The 12720-nt window shown below is 51.5% G+C and overlaps 1 protein-coding gene across 4 annotated transcripts in view; it reads right to left on the bottom strand.

Annotated features, from left to right (window-relative positions):
* Positions 1–12720, bottom strand: part of LOC140491617 (transient receptor potential cation channel subfamily V member 3-like) — a 92634-nt gene that overhangs the window by 14643 nt on the left and 65271 nt on the right. For all 4 annotated transcript variants that reach the window (XM_072590064.1, XM_072590067.1, XM_072590062.1 and 1 more), the window contains 3 exons: positions 4333–4491; positions 2938–3021; positions 1156–1229 (listed from right to left, as the gene is read on the bottom strand). In XM_072590064.1, coding sequence (XP_072446165.1) covers positions 1156–1229; positions 2938–3021; positions 4333–4491 — 317 coding nt within the window. The remainder of the gene's footprint in view (positions 1–1155; positions 1230–2937; positions 3022–4332; positions 4492–12720) is intronic.

Raw genomic sequence — 12720 nt, 5'->3', positions numbered from 1 at the left:
CTGATGAAGGGCTAATGCTCGAAACATCAATTCTCCTGCTCCTCGGATACTGCCTGACCGGCTGTGCTTTTCCAGCACCACATTCTCAACTCTGACCTCCCTCCAGCATCTGCAGGCCTCACTCTCCTGCTTTTGAAATAGGTTTGTTGCTTTCACGTAGAAAATGGGGCAACTGATCTGCAGGCAGTAAGCAACTATGTGATAACCAACATTTAATTTGTTGAGGTGTTAGCTGATGGATTACCTTTAGCCTCTGCCCATGCAACATTTCTTGAATATTGCAATCTACCCTACACCTAGATCTGCAAACCCGAGTCTGAAAATTGGTGACTTTGTTTGGAGTGATGAAACCTAGCTGCAGCTGAGACCATTGGGGGTGGTCCATGAAGACTCGAACCCAAATATAAAAGATGATGCCTGGAGTTTTGAGGCAGCTAGTTTGTTCATGTACCCCTACAAACCCCCTCACCGTCCACTTTGGGAAATGGATCACTGTTCCGTCCCTGTGACTGGGACACAGGAATGCCTTCCCACTGGCATTGTGGATCTATCTACTCCGTGTGGACTGCAGCTGTTCAATAAAGCAGCACTGAGCCATCATCCCAAGGGCAACTCTGATTTCAGGCAGGCAGTGATGTGTCTATCCTTTCAAGGATTTATTTGAGAAAAGGGATGAGCTTTGATAATACAACATTCCTGATTGCCAGCCTAGATTATATCCAAGTCTTTGAATGGAGCTCAATTTTTTTAATATAGTTTGGTTAACAAGAGACTCTTGTCCTAATCCATTTGATGATTAAAGGTAAAGTTACTTTAGTTCTTAACAGTACAACTGCTCCCGTGTGTGAGAGAGAGAGAGAGAGAGATGGTTCAACTGGGGGTCACCCTACCACAAGTGAGGGGAGAGGTTGATGAGGAGAGTCCTTCATTGTAACCCCAGGCAGGGTGGGAACTGACCCACTCCCCACCCCCACCCTGACTCCAGCAAACTGACCCACGCCCACGCCCACCCCCTCCACGAATCCAGTTGACCCACGCCCAACCCCCTCGCTGACCCCCTCCCCGACTCCAGCTCTCTAAACCCCTCATCCACCCCCTCCTCAATGCTGCTGACAACCCCCCAACCCCAATTCAAATATTAAGGGGTGCCCTTACAACAGGATGTGGAACCATGCGTCTGTCATTATTGATTGAAGGTCCGAAAGTCTCAAGTGAATTATTGATGCTACCTATAAGATTTTTAAAAAATTTTTAATATTAAATCCTACCAATTCAATGCAACTAGAATCCGTTTTAAAAGCACTCATAAACAAATCCAGCCTCATTTCAAAACAAAACCGGCAAGGGCTGGATGAATTAATGGAATCCTAGGATGTGGGCAATTATATCGTTGTGATCATTGCCCAGGAGCTGAGCGTAACCTGCCTTTGGTCTGTTATTTCACAACAGAGTTGAGTAAATCATGTTGATGCAGGTCTGACATCACTTGGACTACATTCTGGAAGGATCTGTTGGGTTTCTGCAGCAATCCAACAGCTCCCTGGCCACCATTTCTGAGACCATGCTAGCTGTTTAACCTCTATTTAATTAAATAATTGAATCCAATTATTTTCAAGGTACCATTGTGAAATGTTACCATGTCTCTGGGTCATGGGCAGAGTCTCTGCCTTATTAATCTAGTGATGTGAACATTATATCACTCTGATTACATTAACAAGCCATTTAGAAAGGACCAAAACCAGCTTCAGCCAAATTCAAGTCAATGTGATATAACAAAGCCCTACCTAACCCCACCTTATACAAATAACCAGATCATAACTACAGTGTAACACAACACAAAATATGGGTAATTACAAGGCCAACCACTTTACTGCTGCTGGGTACAATTCAGTTTAGTTAAGGTCAGCAGGGACTCCAGGACACAATGACAGTCTGTCAAATCAGTTCAGGAGTTATCTTTGATGATTCTGTCTTGTACCCTTGCTCTTGCCCTCTGCTGCATGCTCTGGTGCTCTCACTCACTTTCTCTCACTCACTCACTCTCATTCACTCACACTCCCTCTTTCATTCAAACTCTCACTCTCACTCTCACTCTCTCACTCATTCCTGCACTCACTCATTCTCTCTCACAATCTCGTCCTTGCTCTCTCTCTCACTCAAATCTCCATGTGGATGAGGGGGTTTCTATCTGAGACTAATGTCCTCACAACAGCCATCCTGTCGAGATCCCTCCGAATCCTGTTTCATTTCTCATTCTTCCAAACCACCTTCCCTTTTTATTTTGGCAAAGGATGTCTCTTTCACTGAGGACATGGACCTCACTTGGAAAATCAATCTTGGGGACATTGGTCACACCCCCCTCCGTAATGAGGAAAATTATCGACAGCAAGTGTTTAGAAGAATAGGGGTAATCTTGTTGAAATATACAAAATTCTGATGGGCTTCAGGGGTAAGATGTTGCGAGTACACAACTGTGGGAGAAACTGGGGTACATTGAAAAATCAGGGGTCTTCCATTTAAGATGGAGATGAGCAGATTCTTGAATTGTTAACATTAGAAATTCTGTTTCCCAGAGAGTATCGGAGGTTGGAGTCAATGGAATATCTCACAGCTGAGCTGGATTGAGTTTTGATGTATGAGGGTGATGAGTATTATTGGGGACGGGCTGGAAGATAGAGTTTAACCCACAATTAGATCAGTCATTACTTACTGAAAGAGCAGTCTTGATGGGCTGAAGGGCCACCTCCTCTCATTCATATGATTTTATGTTAAATATTTTTCCGATGTAGTTGCGCTAAAGGCACATTCGCAAAATGTCCTTTCTGTTATTCTCTCACCCTGTTATTATGCAGGTAATCAGGTCATGTGGCTTTTGAAATATTTACTGACCCTTTAGACAAAGAAACTCAATGTAGGATAAAATAATTGTGTACTTACTTCTATGCAAAGTAAGGCAACAGCCCATGTTAAAATACAGATCTGTCCACATAGTTGTCCTGATGTAGTGGCCATGGTGTCTGTCTGAAACAGAAAACATAATCCGTTGACTGCAAACAAATGCCCAGGGGTTTATTTTGGAGAGTCTTCATTGTGACCTGTTGGTATTTGTGTGGGAAGCCACGTCACCTCAATCCTAATCCTGACCTTGTCTCCTCTAGTCACATGGGCAGGATCCCAATGAATCCAAATTGGGAAGGAGGAGCAAGGAGCAAAATCCCAAAACTGCTGCAGGGCTGTACAACTGGCCAGATGTTTAAAGGTGGGAAGTTTGGGGTCCCGTATTCTGAAAGTCCCACTCCAGGAACAGGCTCAAAAGTCTGAAGGGCTTTTGCCTGAAACGTCGATTTCGAAGCTCCTTGGATGCTGCCTGAACTGCTGTGCTCTTCCAGCACCACTAATCCAGAATCGGGTTTCCAGCATCTGGTTTGTTTTCACCTCAAAAGTCTGAGGCCGCCGCGATGGTGCGGTTCAGAGGGAGTGCTGCACTGGGGCAAGTCTTGTCCTTTGATTGAGTTGTGAAGCCATCTTCCACAGCCATTACCTCGTGATCCTTGGTGATCCACCCAATATTTATCCTTTGACCAATTACTGCAGTTTATCGTCATCGAATTGTTATTGATTTTCCGCTGTTTTGTAAGAACTTGATTTGTTAAAGTTATTGCTGCTTTTCCTACATTATGGCAGTGTTCATCAAATACTCCTCTGGCTGCTCACCACTACTGAGCATTCTGAGATGAGGTCAGAAGTCGGTTATTTTGTTGTGAGAGATTGTGGGATGGGGCGGTTTGTTTCTCACATCCTCGGCAGGCTGGCAAGGATGAATCTGTGGTTTCATAGCGTGTGAGATGCCGATCATCACACACCTAACCAAATTCAGCAAGTGCATTGCGGTATTACACTTGGGATGTTGCGAGGTTGAGTCGAATTGAATCTCTACAGTGTGGAAGCAGGCCATTCAGCCCATCAAGTCCACACTGACCCTCCCAAGAGCATCCCACGCAGATCCAGCCCATCCCTTTAATCCTGCAATCCATGTGACCAATCCACCCTAGCCTGCACATCCCCAGTCACTATGGACAATTTAGCCTGACCAATCCACCCTTATCTGCACATCTCTGGACTGTGGGAGGAACCCAGAGGAAACCCAGGCAGACACTGGGAGAATGTGCAAAGGTTGTGAAAGCTTCTTTATGAAGTAAAAATGTGGAGATGCTGGTGTTGGACTGGAATGGACATAGTCAGAAGTCACATGACACAGGTTTATTTAAAATCACAAGTTTTCGGAGCACTGCTCCTTCGGAAATGACAAGTTTTTTTAAAGGAGCGACTCACCTTATTTGCATGAGACCGGTCGTAATAAACAGCAGTGAAAGTGATGACATAAGACACATACAGGAGGAAGTTGATAGCGAACATATAGGCTGCAAATTTCTCCCATTTCTGCTCGAGAAGAGTGTTCAGAGGTTCCACAGAGAGCAATAGGTGCCTGTTCTAAATGAAGTGAAGAGATGGAAAACAAATAAGACTTCACAGCACAGGAGCGAAAGGAATCTGCTGTGTTAAACCATAAACCAAGGAGTGATCTGAGAATGGAGTGCTGAGGGCAAGAAGACATCTTTGACCTCGGGTGGGCACGCTTTATCTGCTAACCTTCCAGGATTGGAGCAACTGAAAGAAAGAAATTGTCAGATCAAGTACAGAGTCATGTGAAAGGGATGATGTGGACTGGGCTGGACAAAGGCAAACATCCTCTCAAATGCACACACGCACACTCACACACACACTCACCCCCTCCCTCTCTGTCTCTCACACACACACTCACCCCCTCCCTCTCTGTCTCTCACACACACACTCACCTCTCTCCCTCTCTCTGTCTCTCTCTCACACACACACACACACACACACACACACACGTACACACTCACCTCTCTGTCTCTCTCTCACACACACGCATGCACACACTCACTCCCTCCCTCTCTGTCTCTCACACACACACTCACCCCTCTCCCTCTGTCTCTCTCACACACACACACATACACACATGTACACACTCACCTCTCTGTCTCTCTCACACAAATACACACACACGCATTCCCTCACACTGTCTCCCTCTTGCACACATATGCACACACTCACCTCTCTCCCACACTCTGTCTCTCTCTCTCTCACACACACACGCATACACACTCACCTCTCTCCCTCTCTCTGTCTCACACACACACACACAAGCACCTCACTCCCTCTCTCTGTGTCACACACACACACACTCACCTCACTCCCTCTCTCTGTGTCACACACACACACTCACCTCACTCCCTCTCTCTGTGTCACACACACACACACTCACCTCTCTCACTCTCTCTGTCTCTCTCTCTCACACACACACACACACACCCCTCTCTCCCTCTCTCTCTCGCATGCAGGCACGCACAGGCACACACTCACCTCTCTCCCTTTCTCTCTCACACACACACAGATTCACACACTCACCTCTTTCCCTCTCTCTGTCTCTCTTTCACACACACACAAGCACACACACACCTCTCTACCTTTCTCTGTGTCTCACACACACATGCACACACTCACCTCTGTCTCTCTCTCTGTCTCTCTCTCTCACACACACACACGCATGCACTCACTTACTTCTCTCCCTCTCTGTGTCTCTCTCTCTCTCACACACACCTCTCTCCCTTTCTCTGTCTCTCACGCACACACACCCTCACCTCTCTCCCTCACACACACACCCTCACCTCTCTCCCTCACACACACCCTCACCTCTCTCCCTCACACACACCCTCACCTCCCTCCCTCACACACACCCTCACCTCTCTCCCTCACACACACACTCACCTCTCTCCCTCACACACACCCTCACCTCTCACACACCCTCACCTCTCTCACACACACACACCCTCACCTCTCTCCCTCACACACACCCTCACCTCTCTCCCTCACACACACCCTCACCTCTCTCCCTCACACACACACTCACCTCTCTCCCTCTCTGTCTCTCTCTCACACACACACACCCTCACCTCTCTCCCTCACACACACCCTCACCTCTCTCCCTCACACACACCCTCACCTCTCTCCCTCACACACACCCTCACCTCTCTCACACACACACACCCTCACCTCTCTCCCTCACACACACCCTCACCTCTCTCCCTCACACACACCCTCACCTCTCTCACACACACACACCCTCACCTCTCTCCCTCACACACACCCTCACCTCTCTCACACACACACACCCTCACCTCTCTCCCTCACACACACCCTCACCTCTCTCCCTCTCTGTCTCTCTCTCACACACACACACCCTCACCTCTCTCCCTCACACACACCCTCACCTCTCTCCCTCACACACACCCTCACCTCTCTCACACACACACACCCTCACCTCTCTCCCTCACACACACCCTCACCTCTCTCACACACACACACCCTCACCTCTCTCCCTCACACACACCCTCACCTCTCTCCCTCACACACACCCTCACCTCTCTCACACACACACACCCTCACCTCTCTCCCTCTCTGTCTCTCTCTCACACACACACACCCTCACCTCTCTCCCTCACACACACACTCACCTCTCTCCCTCTCTGTCTCTCTCTCACACACACACACCCTCACCTCTCTCACACACACACACCCTCACCTCTCTCCCTCACACACACCCTCACCTCTCTCACACACACACACCCTCACCTCTCTCCCTCACACACACCCTCACCTCTCTCCCTCACACACACCCTCACCTCTCTCTCACACACACCCTCACCTCTCTCCCTCACACACACCCTCACCTCTCTCCCTCTCTGTCTCTTTCTCTCCCTCACACACACCCTCACCTCTCTCCCTCACACACACCCTCACCTCTCTCCCTCTCTGTCTCTCTCTCACACACACACACCCTCACCTCTCTCCCTCTCTGTCTCTTTCTCTCCCTCACACACACCCTCACCTCTCTCCCTCACACACACCCTCACCTCTCTCCCTCACACACACCCTCACCTCTCTCCCTCTCTGTCTCTCTCTCACACACACACACCCTCACCTCTCTCACACACACACACCCTCACCTCTCTCCCTCACACACACACTCATCTCTCTCCCTCTCTGTCTCTCTCTCACACACACACACCCTCACCTCTCTCCCTCACACACACCTTCACCTCTCTCCCTCTCTGTCTCTCTCTCACACACACACACCCTCACCTCTCTCCCTCACACACACCTTCACCTCTCTCCCTCTCTGTCTCTCTCTCACACACACACACCCTCACCTCTCTCCCTCACACACACCCTCACCTCTCTCCCTCACACACACACACCCTCACCTCTCTCCCTCTCTGTCTCTCTCTCTCCCTCACACACACCCTCACCTCTCTCCCTCACACACACACACCCTCACCTCTCTCCCTCTCTGTCTCTCTCTCTCCCTCACACACACACTCACCTCTCTCGCGCACACACACCCTCACCTCTCTCCCTCACACACACCCTCACCTCTCTCCCTCACACACACCCTCACCTCTCTCCCTCACACACACCCTCACCTCTCTCCCTCACACACACCCTCACCTCTCTCGCGCACACACACCCTCACCTCTCTCCCTCACACACACCCTCACCTCTCTACCTCACACACACCCTCACCTCTCTCCCTCACACACACCCTCACCTCTCTCCCTCACACACACCCTCACCTCTCTCCCTCACACACACACCCTCACCTCTCTCTCACACACACACCCTCACCTCTCTCCCTCACACACACCCTCACCTCTCTCCCTCACACACACACACTCACCTCTCTCCCTCACACACACACACCCTCACCTCTCTCCCTCACACACACCCTCACCTCTCTCGCGCACACACACCCTCACCTCGCTCCCTCACACACACACCCTCACCTCTCTCCCTCACACACACCCTCACCTCTCTCGCGCACACACACCCTCACCTCTCTCCCTCACACACACACTCACCTCTCTCCCTCACACACACCCTCACCTCTCTCCCTCACACACACCCTCACCTCTCTCCCTCACACACACCCTCACCTCTCTCCCTCACACACACCCTCACCTCTCTCCCTCTCTGTCTCTCTCTCTCCCTCACACACACCCTCACCTCTCTCCCTCACACACACCCTCACCTCTCTCCCTCACACACACCCTCACCTCTCTCCCTCTCTGTCTCTCTCTCGCCCTCACACACACCCTCACCTCTCTCCCTCACACACACCCTCACCTCTCTCCCTCACACACACCCTCACCTCTCTCCCTCTCTGTCTCTCTCTCTCCCTCACACACACCCTCACCTCTCTCCCTCACACACACCCTCACCTCTCTCCCTCACACACACCCTCACCTCTCTCCCTCACACACACCCTCACCTCTCTCCCTCTCTGTCTCTCTCTCTCCCTCACACACACCCTCACCTCTCTCCCTCACACACACCCTCACCTCTCTCCCTCACACACACCCTCACCACTCTCTCACACACACACACCCTCACCTCTCTCCCTCACACACACCCTCACCTCTCTCCCTCACACACACCCTCACCTCTCTCCCTCTCTGTCTCTCTCTCTCCCTCACACACACACTCACCTCTCTCCCTCACACACACCCTCACCTCTCTCCCTCACACACACCCTCACCTCTCTCCCTCTCTGTCTCTCTCTCTCCCTCACACACACTCACCTCTCTCCCTCACACACACCCTCACCTCTCTCCCTCACACACACCCTCACCTCTCTCCCTCACACACACCCTCACCTCTCTCCCTCTCTGTCTCTCTCTCCCTCACACACACCCTCACCTCTCTCCCTCACACACACCCTCACCTCTCTCCCTCTCTGTCTCTCTCTCTCACACACACACCCTCACTTCTCTCCCTCACACACACCCTCGCCTCTCTCGCGCACACACACCCTCACCTCTCTCCCTCACACACACCCTCACCTCTCTCCCTCACACACACCCTCACCTCTCTCCCTCACACACACCCTCACCTCTCTCCCTCACACACACCCTCACCTCTCCCTCACACACACCCTCACCTCTCTCCCTCTCTGTCTCTCTCTCCCTCACACACACCCTCACCTCTCTCACACACACACACCCTCACCTCTCTCCCTCACACACACACTCACCTCTCTCCCTCTCTGTCTCTCTCTCACACACACACACCCTCACCTCTCTCCCTCACACACACCCTCACCTCTCTCCCTCTCTGTCTCTCTCTCACACACACACACCCTCACCTCTCTCCCTCACACACAACCTCACCTCTCTCCCTCACACACACCCTCACCTCTCTCCCTCACACACACACTCACCTCTCTCCCTCACACACACCCTCACCTCTCTCCCTCTCTGTCTCTCTCTCACACACACACACCCTCACCTCTCTCACACACACACACCCTCACCTCTCTCCCACACACACACCCTCACCTCTCTCCCTCACACACACCCTCACCTCTCTCCCTCACACACACCCTCACCTCTCTCTCACACACACACACACTCACCTCTCTCCCTCACACACACCCTCACCTCTCTCTCACACACACACACCCTCACCTCTCTCTCACACACACACACCCTCACCTCTCTCTCACACACACACACCCTCACCTCTCTCCCTCACACACACCCTCACCTCTCTCCCTCTCTGTCTCTCTCTCACACACACACACACACTCACCTCTCTCCCTCACACACACCCTCACCTCTCTCTCACACACACACACCCTCACCTCTCTCCCTCACACACACCCTCACCTCTCTCCCTCTCTGTCTCTCTCTCACACACACACACACACTCACCTCTCTCCCTCACACACACCCTCACCTCTCTCCCTCACACACACACTCACCTCTCTCTCACACACACACACCCTCACCTCTCTCCCTCACACACACCCTCACCTCTCTCCCTCACACACACCCTCACCTCTCTCCCTCACACACACCCTCACCTCTCTCACACACACACACCCTCACCTCTCTCCCTCTCTGTCTCTCTCTCTCCCTCACACACACCCTCACCTCTCTCTCACACACACACACCCTCACCTCTCTCCCTCACACACACCCTCACCTCTCTCCCTCACACACACACCCTCACCTCTCTCCCTCACACACACCCTCACCTCTCTCTCACACACACACCCTCACCTCTCTCCCTCTCTGTCTCTCTCTCTCCCTCACACACACCCTCACCTCTCTCGCGCACACACACCCTCACCTCTCTCCCTCTCTGTCTCTCTCACACACACACACACACACTCACCTCTCTCCCTTTCTCTGTCACACACCCACACACACCTCTCTCCGTTTCTCTGTCGCGCACACACACACACACTCACACACTCACCTCTCTCCCTTTCTCTGTCACACCCACACACACACACACACACACAACACTCACCTCTCTCCCTTTCTCTGATGCACACACACACACACACCCACACACACCCACACACAGCTCTCTCCGTTTCTCTGTCACACACACACACACACACACACACCTCTCTCCCTTTCTCTGTCACACACACACACACACACCTCTCTCCCTTTCTCTGTCACACCCACACACACACACACACACTCACCTCTCTCCCTTTCTCTGTCTCACACACACACACACACACACACCTCTCTCCGTTTCTCTGTCACACACACACACACACACACTCACCTCTCTCCCTTTCTCTGTCTCACACACAAACACACACACACACACACACTCACCTCTCTCCCTTTCTCTGTCTCACACACACACACACTCACCTCTCTCCCTTTCTCTGTCACACCCACACACACACACAAACACACACCTCCCTCCCTTTCTCTGTCACACACACACACACACACACACCTCTCTCCCTTTCTCTGTCACACACACACACACACACACACACACACAACACTCACCTCTCTCCCTTTCTCTGATGCACACACACCCACAAACACCCACACACAGCTCTCTCCGTTTCTCTGTCACACACACACACACACCTCTCTCCCTTTCTCTGTCACACACACACACACACCTCTCTCCCTTTCTCTGTCACACCCACACACACACACACACACACTCACCTCTCTCCCTTTCTCTGTCTCACACACACACACACACACACCTCTCTCCGTTTCTCTGTCACACACACACACACACACACACACACACTCACCTCTCTCCCTTTCTCTGTCTCACACACAAACACACACACACACACACACACTCACCTCTCTCCCTTTCTCTGTCTCACACACACACACACACACACACACTCACCTCTCTCCCTTTCTCTGTCACACCCACACACACACACAAACACACACCTCCCTCCCTTTCTCTGTCACACACACACACACACACACCTCTCTCCCTTTCTCTGTCACACACACACACACACACCTCTCTCCCTTTCTCTGTCACACACACACACCTCTCTCTCCCTTTCTCTGTCACACACACACACACTCACCTCTCTCCCTTTCTCTGTCTCACACACACACACACACACACACACACACTCACCTCTCTCCCTTTCTCTGTCTCACACACACACACACACACACACTCACCTCTCTCCCTTTCTCTGTCACACCCACACACACACACAAACACACACCTCCCTCCCTTTCTCTGTCACACACACACACACACACCTCTCTCCCTTTCTCTGTCACACACACACACACACACCTCTCTCCCTTTCTCTGTCACACACACACACACACACCTCTCTCTCCCTTTCTCTGTCACACACACACACACTCACCTCCCTCCCTTTCTCTGTCACACACACACACACACACCTCTCTCTCCCTTTCTCTGTCACACACACACACACACTCACACACACACACACACACACACACACACTCACCTCCCTCCCTTTCTCTGTCACACACACACACACACACTCACCTCTCTCCCTTTCTCTGTCACACACACACACACTCACCTCCCTCCCTTTCTCTGTCTCACACACACACACACACACTCACCTCTCTCCCTTTCTCTGTCACACACACACACACACACACAGACACACACTCACCTCTCTCCCTTTCTCTGTCACACACACACACACTCACCTCCCTCCCTTTCTCTGTCTCACACACACACACACTCACCTCTCTCCCTTTCTCTGTCACACACACACACACACACTCACCTCTCTCCCTTTCTCTGTCACACACACACACACACACACACTCACCTATCTCCCCCTTTCTCTGTCACACACACACACACACACACACACACACACACACACACACTCACCTCTCCCCCTTTCTCTGTCACACACACACACACACACACACACTCATCTCTCTCCCTTTCTCTGTCACACACACACACACACACACACTCACCTCTCTCCCTTTCTCTGTCACACACACACACACACACTCACACACACACACACACACACACCTCTCTCTCCCTTTCTCTGTCACACACACACACACACACACCTCTCTCCCTTTCTCTGTCACACACACACACACACACACACACCCTCACCTCTCTCCCTCTCTGTCTCTCTCACACACACACACACACACTCACCTCTCTCCCTTTCTCTGTCACACACACACACACACACTCACCTCTCTCCCTTTCTCTGTCACACACACACACACACACACACACCCTCACCTCTCTCCCTCTCTGTCT

Source organism: Chiloscyllium punctatum, chromosome 19 (assembly GCF_047496795.1).
Source record: "Chiloscyllium punctatum isolate Juve2018m chromosome 19, sChiPun1.3, whole genome shotgun sequence".
Taxonomy (NCBI): Eukaryota; Metazoa; Chordata; class Chondrichthyes; order Orectolobiformes; family Hemiscylliidae; genus Chiloscyllium; species Chiloscyllium punctatum.
The sequence above is the reverse complement of the archived record's forward strand: the minus strand, read 5'-3'. Positions and strand labels throughout refer to the sequence as shown.